Source organism: Poromitra crassiceps, assembly GCF_964638095.1.
Source record: "Poromitra crassiceps genome assembly, chromosome: 4".
NCBI classification, from domain to species: Eukaryota; Metazoa; Chordata; class Actinopteri; order Beryciformes; family Melamphaidae; genus Poromitra; species Poromitra crassiceps.
The window spans coordinates 28,057,204-28,069,849 of NC_139626.1; the positions used below are offsets into that span (position 1 = coordinate 28,057,204).

Consider the following 12,646-nt stretch of genomic DNA (forward strand, 5'->3'; position numbering starts at 1 on the left):
TATGGCGCTGCCCATGGTTTATCAAGAATGTTTCGCCTGCTGTTTATATTATATCTATCTCCTTTCTTTTAAATGTCCTCTAAAGTTATTACAGTGAACAAACATCTGTTCCGGGATAAGCGTTCCTTCTCTGTTGTGTTTCTAGCTGTCTTCGACACTAAAGGATCTATATATTAGTGTAGTGACACTGTGTTGAGTGCAGAGTGCAGAGCAGAACCATGTCTGGGTCAAACGTCTGGAGTCGCAGCCGGGAAAGATTAAAACGTTTCCCGCAGCTTTTTGTCCAATGTGCAGGAGAGGTGAGGACCGACTGACACTGTCACTGCATCCTGGTTGGATGGTATTAGTGATGGATGATGTGATGTGCCCATCCAGAGAGTCCATGGGCCAATGCTGACATTTTCACAAGTTGGTAAAAGGTACCACACAATGTGGCCAAACAATCTTGGTATTTTTGCCTTACTACATGTCTCTAGATATTTTTTGGTAGGATACCCTACCGATCTTGTAGCTTAAAGGAGGACTTACCCCCAAAACACTTTTTTTCAGCTTTTAACCAATATGACTTTGGGGGTGATGTGTGAAGAATTCTGGTCAAAATTTCCACATTTGACACCAAACTGTTGCCATTTGACCATTTGTATCATTTTTCAGCAGCATATCTGGCATAAGCGTCCTCTAAGGGTGGAACACTGCTTTTTTTTCTCTCAAATGAATGGGAGATTAGGAACACACTGACTTCACAGTGTTCCCAAAGACTATGGGATTTCAAGATAATTACTCCCCTACCCCCCCTGTACCCTTTCGGCTCCTCAGAACTCCAAGCCTATTCCTATTGAAGTTTGCTCTTAAAATACTGAACCAAACGTCGTCAAAGTTGGCACATGTCTTAATTATAGTTAGTTTCCCACTGAATGTGTCACTACTTTATTAATATCTTACCTGGATAAGCTCGAATGATGATGTTTATATTATCAGTCCGAGTTGGAAGCACTGTCTCCAGCCCAGGCAGGCGGGAGCGGGCGGGAGAGAGTCGTACTGTAAACCTCATGCACTAGCCCCAAGCTCCGGGGGCGCGCGCAGCAGCAGCTGGGCTCTCTCGGACTCGGCCAGAGCAGAGAGAGCAGTCTGACATTTCCGCGGCTATCAGTCCGACTTGGAAGCACTTTCTCTCGGCCAGTCAAACGGGAGAGTCTGCTCTCTCATGCACCTGCGGGGGCGCGCACAGCAGCAGCACACAGCAGCAGTGAGAGGCGGGGGCTTTCAACAGTCTGACATTTCAGCAAACAAATCTCGTCGCAGTTTAGCGGACATGTAAAATATAACGCTATACTACAACGTGACAAAGCTTCTCTAAACATATCGGCTAAAATAATATCGTCACTGTGTACAAGCAACGCCAACTTTTCAGGAAATCAAGTCAGCAGAGCTGAGCGACTGGCTCTGTCTGTGTGTGTGTGCTCCTCGGGGGGATTTTCATGGGAACAGTCTGTGAGGAGAAGAGCTCTGCCCTGCACTGCCTGCGCCCTGAGAGGAAAAATCAGAGGTGCTGCAACTTTGAACAAGAATCACGAAAAGCCCCAAAACGCAAATTAAAAACGGATTTCATTGCGCGGTTTATCTCTAGTTAGACGAGGGAATTACGTGGAGAAATCTCGCATTGTGTTACCCCAGAGCGAGAGGTTTGTCCTATTGTGCGGTGTGCTGCTGTAACGAGCCCACGTCACTTTGCTCTCGTAACGTAGTTTGACACGCTGCCATAGAGATACATGCAGAAAAATAATTAAATTTCTAGTTCGCCACTGAATTACCAAATTGATATAACTTTCAACCATTTTGAGCAAAGCTGTTTCCAAACAGGCCACCAGCGTTGGCTAGTTGTTGATATTTATAAAGATATTGCCCCTCTCAAATAAATTATTTTTGAGGCAGTAGGCAAACTGTAATGGCGTCGATTTCTGAAAAAAAATCTTGACTTGAACACAGCCAAAGAGTCTAGTATAGACAAGAGTATATGTAATTTCTTGGTTTTTTCCATAGGTATTTTCAAATCACTGTTCTGATACATATCTAGGGGGTAAGTCCTCCTTTAAGTTAATGGTAGTTATCACTCTGTAAACAAACCTACTCCCATATAGTCCAATAATAATGTGGGTCAACCTCTCACTAATTGCATCAAACCAAACTCAATGGATTTTGTGTCCTCCTCAATATGTTCAAAATCAAATGAGAGAACAAGTCTTAAGGAATCCTGTGAGGGAAAGTTTTGAAAATCACCTAAATATGACCCTACCAAAACAGACACTACAGGTGAATAGGGCAATTCTTTTTAAATGAATAGATATCACCATGAAACTTCCCCAGTTGATTACTTACATTAAGACAATGTTTTTTCATCTTACAAGTTTTTCAAATTTGTATCTTTTCATAAATCTTTTGATGAAAAATTGTTGTCATGTTTTTGCTATGAATGAAATATGAACAAACCACCTTCTTCCAACCCATCTCTCTGCCTAATGTCAACCCTGTGTGATTCAGGCCGCGGCTTACGGGAGGTGTGTGTCAGCTACAGCCACAGGCAGGCAGGAGCTGAGGAAGGACCTGTGTGCTCAGGAGTTTGAAGCACTGAAGACCTGCTTTACAAATGCAGTGAGTGGCAAAACTACACATGCTTTTAATTGACCTCATAATGCTGGCAGAGATGGTTATATCAAATTAGATATTGTGTTTCTTTCTTACAGGCCAAGAAAGGAGTAAAGTGCATGGAGTCCTTCCTGGATGATTATTCCATGTGGTGTTCCTCATACTGTGATGAAATTGCTAAATTCAACTGACCTGCCTCGTGCTGTGAGAGAAGACACTGGCACTCTGGCAGGTCTTGATGGGAAGCAAACTCTTCACCACTTGTTGCTGTGACTGAACTGAACTGAATGTGGGTTGAATTCATGAAGAATGGAAAATCAGCAGACACAAAAAGCAGATGGAGGCAAAGTTATCAGTTTTTCTAGTATTCCTGTCTTCTTGTAATATACAACTGAAACAGCCACAGACAAATTATGTCAAACAACAAGTGTGTACAAATGTGAATAAAATTACAACATATTGTGTGTCACTATTGTCTGAGCATAGGCAATCATGGGTGTAATCCGCATATTGTTTTGTCATATTTTATTTATTAGGAAAATGTTCAAAAATACAATGCACTCAGAAAAATAGCCTCTTGTATAAAGCACCCAGCAAGTAAGGACAGACCCGGACGAATCGAGAGAGCCCAATCGGGGCCAGCTCAAGTTATATCATGACGAGTCAGATCTGGCCCAGATTATATCCAACTAATTTCACTCACCACTGAAAGATCCATGAGGATAACTAAATGGTTGCAATCAATCACGTATTTCTCAGCCTGGACTATTTATTTATCCAAAATCCGAGTGATCAGCACTTGCATGTGGACACTGGACAATCTGCGCTGATGATTAACAAACTGTTTATTTGTGGAGGTGGGACTACGAGGAGATGAATTGCGGGGGAATCCTGCAATTGCTCACTTGCATATCTTGTTGCCAGATTGTTTTGAAAGAGAGAAAATACACTGCGAGGCGTAAACTATACATTTGAGTTGGAAGTTGGAATGTAGCATTGGGTGGCATTAATGTGTTTTCGGGGTTCTGCTTACACAGATTGTAGACGGTTACACTGTGATGTCCGATCCACAAAGACTTGACGCGCACGTTTATGCCATAATCCTACGGTATAGGCTATATTCGTGTCTCGTATAGCCTCTGTGTGTGCAGGAGCACTGGGTAAACAATGTTATAGGCTGGTGGTGACACTTGTAAATTTTGAGGGAAACCCCTCAATGATTCTTCGAGATTAAGGTTTGAATTAAATTAGCTTTTGTTTTTATTAAAACTGTCCCGACTCCATTGATGTTATACCGGTATAAAAAGAACAAGGGGTCCATGTTTTGAAACGGTAGGCTATATTACTCCAACGTACAGCAGATTATTTCAGCGAACAGATAGGGTAGTTAGATAGCGTAGTGGTAGAATAGCCGGCTGGTAAATTGTAGATCCCGAGTTCAAATACCACTCGGGGAAGTGTTATATTTTTTGAAAGTGTAGCATAAATTGTTAATCTGGACATAATTATAGCTTTATGTATAAAGCTGCTGAATATACACTGTGTACATAGAAGAATAACTGAACATGCCCATTCTTGGTAACGTCATATTTCGACGTCAGCTTGACGTTCCCGCGTAGACGTCTAAATCATCCCCAAACCGGCTGGGATTTGGCCACGTTCTGGACGTCACTGAAAGACATCATCACAACGTTATCATGACGTAATTTTGCTTGCTGGGCAAAGACCCAACGTCTGCTGAAGGGGAATCTGAGGGAAACAAAATCGTCAGAAAAGTTACTGAGATTCTACAAACATGTTTCTTCAGAATAGGCGGGGGAGATAAAAGGAGATCCGCCGCGGCCGCGCGATGAAAGAAAGTCGATGTCTTGACTGTCATGTTGCAGACAGCCCAGGGCTCCATATTGGTGAGTTACAATGTTTTTAGGTTTTATTATAAAGTGCAAGTTCATGCAAGGAAAATACGTGCTCACATGTCTAATATCACGAACCCCCCGGTCCGCAGCAAGATTGTCAGTATTAAACCGGCCCCTGGTGCAAAAGAGGTTAGGGACCCCTGCTCTATTCAACAACAACCTGGGCAGAGTCTTTTGGCTTGGCTGCTCCCGCGTCCTCTTCCTCGCCAGGCTGTTTCTGGTGGATCTCGTTGTGTTGCTCTGCGATGACGGCCAGGAGTTTCTCCTGCTGGTCAAGAAGTCTCTTCTGTTGCTTCTGCTGTTCCTTGATCACCTGCAATTGAAGTTCCATTCATTACATTTATTCAATAAGCTATAATTGCATACACATAATTAATGGTATGATGAGTTATTACATTATATGCACGTCACATGGACAGGCAATAGGCACATTAGGCAGACACTCTCTTGACAGACAGCATATCTGTAGTGGCATTGAGAAGGCCAAGGCATTCTGCCACACACACACACACACACACAGACAGACATGGCGCCATCTTATACAAATAGTTACTAGCACACATAGGTTAGAAGCAGATTTCGCCCTCTGCCCCACAGCATATCACACCTGGCTGACCTTGCTGCCAGAGATACAGGAACACAGGCACATAATCTAGAGTGTGTTGGGTGCTTCTAAAGATTCCCTCCCCCCTCCAACTTTTCTGACTCCTGGCTTAATTATTTTGATGTCACCTGGTCACCGGTCTCTTTTGGCTTGAGATGCTATCAGGTTAATGCAGATGAAGAATGGTGTTGTTGATACAAATTCCATTCTATAACACATAGGCTATAATATTATAGGCTGTGTGTGTGGTAATTCAGTTGAACTTGTATGTCTCTGTATGTACTTGTCGCTGACCTTTCATGAGCGCAACCAGAGGAGGAAAAGAAGATAGCCGGTGCTCGTGCTGTTGCTGCTTGCCTCTTCTCCTGCAGATTTGTGCTCCGCTCTACCTCCCGTTGAGAAAAGTGCACAACGCTTATCATGTGAAGGGGGCTAAAGAAAGAAAAGCTGAGGAAGCAGCAGGGAGAATGGAGAGACTATTTTGTGCACACTTGGCATACGGCCTGTCTGTGCGGATTGCAGAGCAGCATTGCAACACCTGCAGCCTGCACCTTTCCTCGGCCCAGCGCCCACAACACACACACGCACGGGAGGTATACTTAAATGGTGATGGCCCGCTGATACATGTCGCAGAACGAAAGAAAGTCGATGATGTCTTGTCATGTTGCAGACAGCCCAGGCTCCCATATTGGTGAGTTACAATGCTTTTAGGTTGTATAATAAAGTGCAAGTTCATGCAAGGAAAATATGTGCTGTGTGTCTAATATCACGGACCCCCCCCATCCCCCGCCGGTCCGCAGCAAGATTGTCTAACCGGCCCGCGGTGCAAAAAAAGGTTGGGGACCCCTGCTCTATTCAACAACAACCTGGGCGGAGTCTTTCGGCTTGTGGATCTCGTTGTGTTGCTCTGCGATGACGGCCAGGAGTTTCTGCTGCTGGTCAAGAAGTCTCTTCTGTTGCTCCTGCTGTTCCTTGATCACCTGCAGCAGCACCGCGTGGTCATTCTGGCCCTCTACATGGAGACAGAGACGCAAAGTCAAAAGCAAAAGTAGCTCAGACAGCCAAACTGCCTCTGAGAACGTTGTATTATTAGCTAAGTGGATTAGCATAGCAAAATGCTAGGGGATCTGTAAGAAACGTATAAGCAACAGATCCACAAAGACAGACTGTGGTAGCCCCGAATATGACTCTTCACGCGGAAAGAGTCATATCAGGGCTACAAAGACACAGAGTGTGGATGCATTACATTCTGATCTATTGAGGCTACTGTGGGTGGGAGAAACTAGTCTCTCTGCCTCTTATACGATGGATTTCTCCTTGTGTGATGGTTGAACGTCTTTTTGGGCAAAATGGCGACTCTATAAAGAAGCCCTCGCCTATGATTCTGAGGGACTGACACCAAAAACGGCTTACCGTGAATGTTCTGTTGCTCCTGCTGTTCCTTGATCACCTGCAGCAGCACCGCGTGGTCATTCTGGCCCTCTACATGGAGACAGAGACACAAAGTCAAAAACAAAAGCATGCAAAAGTAGCTCAGACAGCCAAACTGCCTCTGAGAACGTTGTGTTATTGCCATGATTTTGCAATCCACTCATCTTCCTATTTGGATTCCGTTGGGAAGGCGGGGCCTGAGTAACCTTGCTTGCAAGATGGATAACCTCGCGAGATCAAAAGAGAATTGTTTCCGTTAGGGCCTGGCCCTGAGGTGACAGCTAGCCAATCGTAGCGAACCTAGTTTGTATTGGCTTTCTTTTTGCGTAAGCTCGAGCGACAGCGAATCGTTTCACGAGGACAGCGCTCATACTTTGACTGACGTGACTGACGTAAAGCAGAGCCAATCACATCACTGGATATTCTCTGTGACGTTTTCCTGATCACAGGGTCAACAATATGGCGCTGCCCATGGTTTATCAATAATGTTTCGCCTGCTGTTTATATTATATCTATCTCCTTTCTTTTAAATATCCTCTAAAGTTATTACAGTGAACAAACAACATCTGTTCCGGGATAAGCGTTCCTTCTCTGTTGTGGAAGCTGTCTTCGACACTAAAGGATCGATATATTAGTGTAGTGACAGTGTGTGTTGAGTGCAGAGTGCAGAGCAGAACCATGTCTGGGTCAAACGTCTGGAGTCGCAGCCGGGAAAGATTAAAACGTTTCCCGGAGCTTTTTGCCCAATGTGCAGGAGAGGTGAGGACCGACTGACACTGTCACTGCATCCTGGTTGGGTGTATTATTACCCCGCTAGCCGGGCGCTTCTCGCTCATACTGAGCATTAGCGCCCGGCGAAGCTCAACGCATTTCCCATCAAACCATCTGCCGCTTTCACCTGAGCCAAACACGTGAAGTGAAGACGCTATCCGATGCGCAACATCCTCTTCTTTTAATAACATTTCCTGGCCTCTTCCAAATTGTTGCATAAAATCCACTTTTCTGTCACTGAAAAACCGAAAATCATTCATCTGGAGCAACACTTTTTCTTCTTCTACGATCTGGAGCAAACCGGAACAACAACTCACTGTTTACTCAAAGTGGATTTTATGCATTTTTTTTAAATAGATATCACCATGAAACTTCCCCAGTTGATTACTTACATATAGACACATGTTTTTTCATCTTACAAGTTTTTCGAAATTGTATCTTTTCATCAATTTTTTTGATAAAAAATTGTCATGTTTTTTGGGGGAATAGCCTATGTTGTATAAATCAGGCTATGAATGAAATATGAACAAACCGCCTTCTTACAACCCATCTCTCTGCCTAATGTCAACCCTGTGTGATTCAGGCCACGGCTTACGGGAGGTGTGTGTCAGCTACAGCCACAGGCAGGCAGGAGCTGAGGAAGGACCTGTGTGCTCAGGAGTTTGAAGCACTGAAGACCTGCTTTACAAATGCAGTGAGTGGCAAAACTACACATGCTTTTAATTGACCTCATAATGCTGGCAGAGATGGTTATATCAAATTAGATATTTTCTTTCTTTCTTACAGGCCAAGAAAGGAGTAAAGTGAATGGAGTCCTTCCTGGATGATTATTCCATGTGGTGTTCCTCATACTGTGATGAAATTGCTAAATTCAACTGACCTGCCTCGTGCTGTGAGAGAAGACACTGGCACTCTGGCAGGTCTTGATGGGAAGCAAACTCTTCACCACTTGTTGCTGCGACTGAACTGAACTGAATGTGGGTTGAATTCATGAAGAATGGAAAATCAGCTGACACAAAAAGCAGATGGAGGCAAAGTTATCAGTTTTTCTAGTATTCCTGTCTTCTTGTAATATACAACTGAAACAGCCACAGACAAATTATGTCGAACAACAATTGTGTACAAATGTAAATAAAATTACAACTATTGTCTGAGCATAGGCAATCATGGGTGTAATCCACAGATTGTTTTGTCATATTTTATTTCTTATTAGGAAAATGTTCAAAAATACAATGCACTCAGAAAAATAGCCTCTTGTATAAAGCAAAGACCCAACGTCTGCTGAAGGGGAATCTGAGGAAAACAAAATTGTCAGGAACGTTATTTAAATGACTAAGACCCTACAAACATGATCATCCTAACACACTTAACAAAAGCCCTCTCTGACCAAGTGTTCTATTGTTTCACAGCAAATCAAGAGAGGCAGAGTGGAAGCAAAAAAAAAAAGCACAAATGAAACCAGAAGCAGCACATTTCCTTTTCATAAAACATCACTGCAGCACATGGATTGGAAGGCACCGAAAAATCAACATGGAGATACTGAATAATGATTCTGGATCCAGCTGCTTCATATACCACAGACAGTTTACAAGATGTAAGGCTACACAGCAGTGCCTCGTAGCTTTGGCTTCAAACGGAATTATTTTCCAAAACAAATGGGAAAGATAAAGGAATAAGATTGGACACAATACTGAAATGGACTGAATCCACATGGAGTCCTCTACATGAGGAATACAGATGCAAAGAAACCGTGAGAGCCACTGCTCCATATAGAGTACCTAAGTGCAAACAGATTTCATTGCCCCATTCAGTTTTCTATAGACGTTCCAATAAAATCCACAAAAAATAGTTTTACTTGGCCAAACCAAGTGATTCAGCTAGATTCAGAATCAGGAGAGACCATAGAACATTTCACTTGGACCCGAAAGAAAACTTTTTTTGTTTTGTATTCCCACCATTTTTTGGGGGGTCTGAGTGAAATGTTCTCTCTGAATTACTTGGTTTGACCAAGTATTTTTTTTATAAGGATTATTTTTTTTATGTCAATGGCAAAAATTAATGGTGAATGAAATCCCTTAGGTCCCATGGCGAATGCGGAAGAGGGCGTGACTATAGGCACTATTCAACATTTCAGAGACATTTACACTATTTACATGTGGAAGTAACAGATAATCACACACAAACTAGACAGAGCAGGAAGAGATAATCACACAAACTGACGGAGCAGGAAGAGATAATCACACACAAACTGACGGAGCAGGAAGAGATAATCACACACAAACTGACCGGGTGGGAAGAGATAATCACACACAAACTGACCGGGTGGGAAGAGATAATCACACACAAACTGACAGAGCAGGAAGAGATAATCACACACAAACTGACCGGGTGGGAAGAGATAATCACACACAAACTGACCGGGTGGGAAGAGATAATCACACACAAACTGACGGAGCAGGAAGAGATAATCACACACAAACTGACTGGGTGGGAAGAGATAATCACACACAAACTGACCGGGTGGGAAGAGATAATCACACACAAACTGACGGAGCAGGAAGAGATAATCACACACAAACTGACCGGGTGGGAAGAGATAATCACACACAAACTGACCGGGTGGGAAGAGATAATCACACACAAACTGACAGAGCAGGAAGAGATAATCACACACAAACTGACAGAGCAGGAAGAGATAATCACACACAAACTGACCGGGTGGGAAGAGATAATCACACACAAACTGATGGAGCAGGAAGAGATAATCACACACAAACTGACCGGGTGGGAAGAGATAATCACACACAAACTGACCGGGTGGGAAGAGATAATCACACACAAACTGACCGGGTGGGAAGGGTCCAAACTAAATCAGTACAGAAAGAAGTCAAAATAAAACACACATTGATCCCTACACAAAAGACTACCGTACATCACTGGAGAATAAAGGAATTAAAGTGACTCAAATACAGCCATTGGATATTTGCCCTCTGAAAACCTCTTCTAGTACGGTCTTTGCATATATTTATATACACTGCAGCAGTGACCCATACAAAACTTTCACCTTTGAAAATAAGTTAATATTTACATAAAAATAACTCTTCAATAAAAACTTTGGATTATTTGCAGAGTGATATACAATATCAAAGCAAAAACAAAATATTTGCCAAGCTACTACAATCTTCTTGACCACTGAAGGAGCGATCAGTAAAGCAGCTTTCCGGTTTGTTAGCAAAAGCAACAGAATGACGAGAGAGACAGACACCGAATGTTGATATTGAATGGATTCCCTGTAGCCGCTGCACAGCTCACTGAATCTAACTCAAATGTTACACTCATCCAAAGCACCTTTGAAGGCCAGTGAGATGGAAGGCCAAGGGCTTCTGGTCCACAGTATAGCAGCTTCCGCAGGTAGGTAGGTGGTGTTCATGTTGTTTGTCCTGTTGGGTGAGAAAGCTGTGTATCTGATGTAGGCATTACACCTCTTCCTCCACCTCTGAGGCCTGTTTAATCTGCCGTGAGTGCACCATCGCCCCTGCCAGCAACTGCCCCTCCAGGGCCGCGTGCAAGTCTGAGCCGCCCAGCTCCAGCAAGGGCTCCAGCCCAGCTATCCCAGACTCCTTAGGGAGCCCTCCGGGGCCCAACGCCCTGCGCCGCCGCCTCAGATCCGTGTCTGCCTGCTCCCTGGCCTTCTCCTGCTCCCTGGCCTTCTCCTGCGCCCCCTGGGGCTGAGCCGGCTCTGCTCCGTGGAGGCCCTGAGCGGCAGCTTTCTCTTTCAGGTCTCGCCCTGCTTTCTTCAAAGGCTCGCCGGCGTCTTCCCTAGCCGCCCGCGCGGCCTCCGCAGCCCTTTTGGCTTCTATGGCTCGCTCCAGCTGGGCCACTCTCTCCCTCGTCTCCTCCAGCTCCTTCTCGTTCCTCACCCTCTCCATCACCTCGTTGTCTGCTTTGTGCTTCTCCTGACGGACTTTCTCTTCTGCTCCTTCTTTCTCAGCATTCTCTTCGGCTGCTCTCTTCTGTGCTAGTTTCTCCTTTTCTGCTCTCTCTTTCTCCAAAGCCTCTTCTCTGGCCAACTTCTCCCTCTTCTCCCGTTCCCGTTCCACTCTTTCCTGCACTTCCTTCTCTATCCTCTCTTTCTCAATCCTATCCAGCCGTTCTTTTTCTAATCTCGACTGCACCTCCTTGTCTATCTTATCTTCCTCTATTTTTTCCTTCTTTCTCTCCACTGCCTCCTCTCTTTCTAGGTGTCTCCCTCCATCTTTAGGCAGGGCTGCCTGATCATTCTGTGCTATGGGCTGACCATTATCTGGTCTTTTTTGTCCCAGTGGAACTCCCCTCGCCCCCAGCTCGCTCTCTTTATGGGACTCTACTGCAGGTACCACCGCTCCGCCTGCTACTACGACCGGGTTCACCTGGTTGTCTTCCTTGTGAGACACTGGAGCCGCTACTTTAGGGGCCCCGGCCTCAGCAACCTTATCCCCAGCCTGAGCTTGATTCTGCGGCACAACGTGAGGCTCAGCTTCCCCAGCCTGTGGAACTCCGGCTGGTTCCTTGGGCTCCTTGGGGTCGGAGGCCTGGGCGGAGTCTTTTGGCTTGGCTGCTCCCGCGTCCTCTCCCTCGCCAGGCTGTTTCTGGTGGATCTCTTTGTGTTGCTCTGCGATGACGGCCAGGAGTTTCTCCTGCTGGTCAAGAAGTCTCTTCTGTTGATCCTGCTGTTCCTTGATCACCTGCAGCAGCACCGCGTGGTCATTCTGGCCCTCTACATGGAGACAGAGACGCAAAGTCAAAAAGAAAAGCATGCAAAAGTAGCTCAGACAGCCAAACTGCCTCTGAGAAGCTAAGTGGATTAGCTAAGTGGATTAGCATAGCAAGATGCTAGGGGATCTGTAAGAAACTTGTTAGGTTAATGTGGGGCCAGTCTATAGGCTAGTGGAGAGGGAAAGGGTATTATCCAATGACAAATTAGGCCAAGAGTATACATCAGAGATCAAAGAGTATACTTCAGAAATCAAAGAGTATACTTCAGAGATCACAGAGTATACTTCAGAGATCAAAGAGTATACTTCAGAGATCAAAGAGTATACTTCAGAGATCAAAGAGTATACTTCAGAGATCAAATAGTATACTTCAGAGATCAAATAGTATACTTCAGAGATCAAAGAGTATATTTCAGATATCAAAGAGTATATTTCAGATATCAAAGAGTATACTTCATAGATCAAAGAGTATACTTCAGAGGTCAAAGAGTATACGTCAGAGATCAAAGAGTATACTTCAGCGATCA

At 44.5% G+C, this 12,646-nt stretch overlaps 4 protein-coding genes across 5 annotated transcripts in view; 2 read left to right on the plus strand and 2 right to left on the minus strand.

Moving 5' to 3' along the window:
* The first annotated feature begins 64 nt into the window (after positions 1-64).
* LOC310775409 (NADH dehydrogenase [ubiquinone] 1 alpha subcomplex assembly factor 8-like) lies at positions 65-2,865 on the plus strand. The gene is made up of 3 exons (XM_083635556.1): positions 65-299; positions 2,539-2,649; positions 2,742-2,865. Exons 1-3 carry the CDS (start codon positions 219-221, stop codon positions 2,832-2,834), a joined length of 285 nt encoding a protein of 94 aa, XP_083491682.1. The 5' UTR covers positions 65-218; the 3' UTR covers positions 2,835-2,865.
* Positions 2,866-2,877: 12 nt separating this feature from the next.
* LOC310775406 (uncharacterized protein) lies at positions 2,878-6,757 on the minus strand. The gene is made up of 3 exons (XM_083635553.1): positions 6,577-6,757; positions 6,030-6,175; positions 2,878-4,872 (listed from the first exon to the last, which is right to left on the minus strand). Exons 1-3 carry the CDS (start codon positions 6,737-6,739, stop codon positions 4,705-4,707), a joined length of 477 nt encoding a protein of 158 aa, XP_083491679.1. The 5' UTR covers positions 6,740-6,757; the 3' UTR covers positions 2,878-4,704.
* Positions 6,758-7,272: 515 nt separating this feature from the next.
* LOC310775408 (NADH dehydrogenase [ubiquinone] 1 alpha subcomplex assembly factor 8-like) lies at positions 7,273-8,389 on the plus strand (the record flags this gene model as incomplete). Its single annotated transcript, XM_083635555.1, has 3 exons — positions 7,273-7,353; positions 7,949-8,059; positions 8,152-8,389. The coding sequence occupies 3 exons, from the start codon at positions 7,273-7,275 to the stop codon at positions 8,170-8,172; spliced, it is 213 nt and encodes a 70-aa protein (XP_083491681.1). The 3' UTR covers positions 8,173-8,389.
* A 163-nt stretch (positions 8,390-8,552) lies between these two features.
* The window catches only part of LOC310775383 (putative sodium-coupled neutral amino acid transporter 10), a 39,722-nt gene continuing 35,628 nt past the window's right edge, over positions 8,553-12,646 (minus strand). The window contains exon 17 of one of the 2 annotated variants that reach the window (XM_083635530.1): positions 8,553-12,121. In XM_083635530.1, coding sequence (XP_083491656.1) covers positions 10,842-12,121 — 1,280 coding nt within the window. In that variant the 3' untranslated portion in view covers positions 8,553-10,841. The remainder of the gene's footprint in view (positions 12,122-12,646) is intronic. The other variant, XM_083635531.1, reaches the window with a different exon arrangement.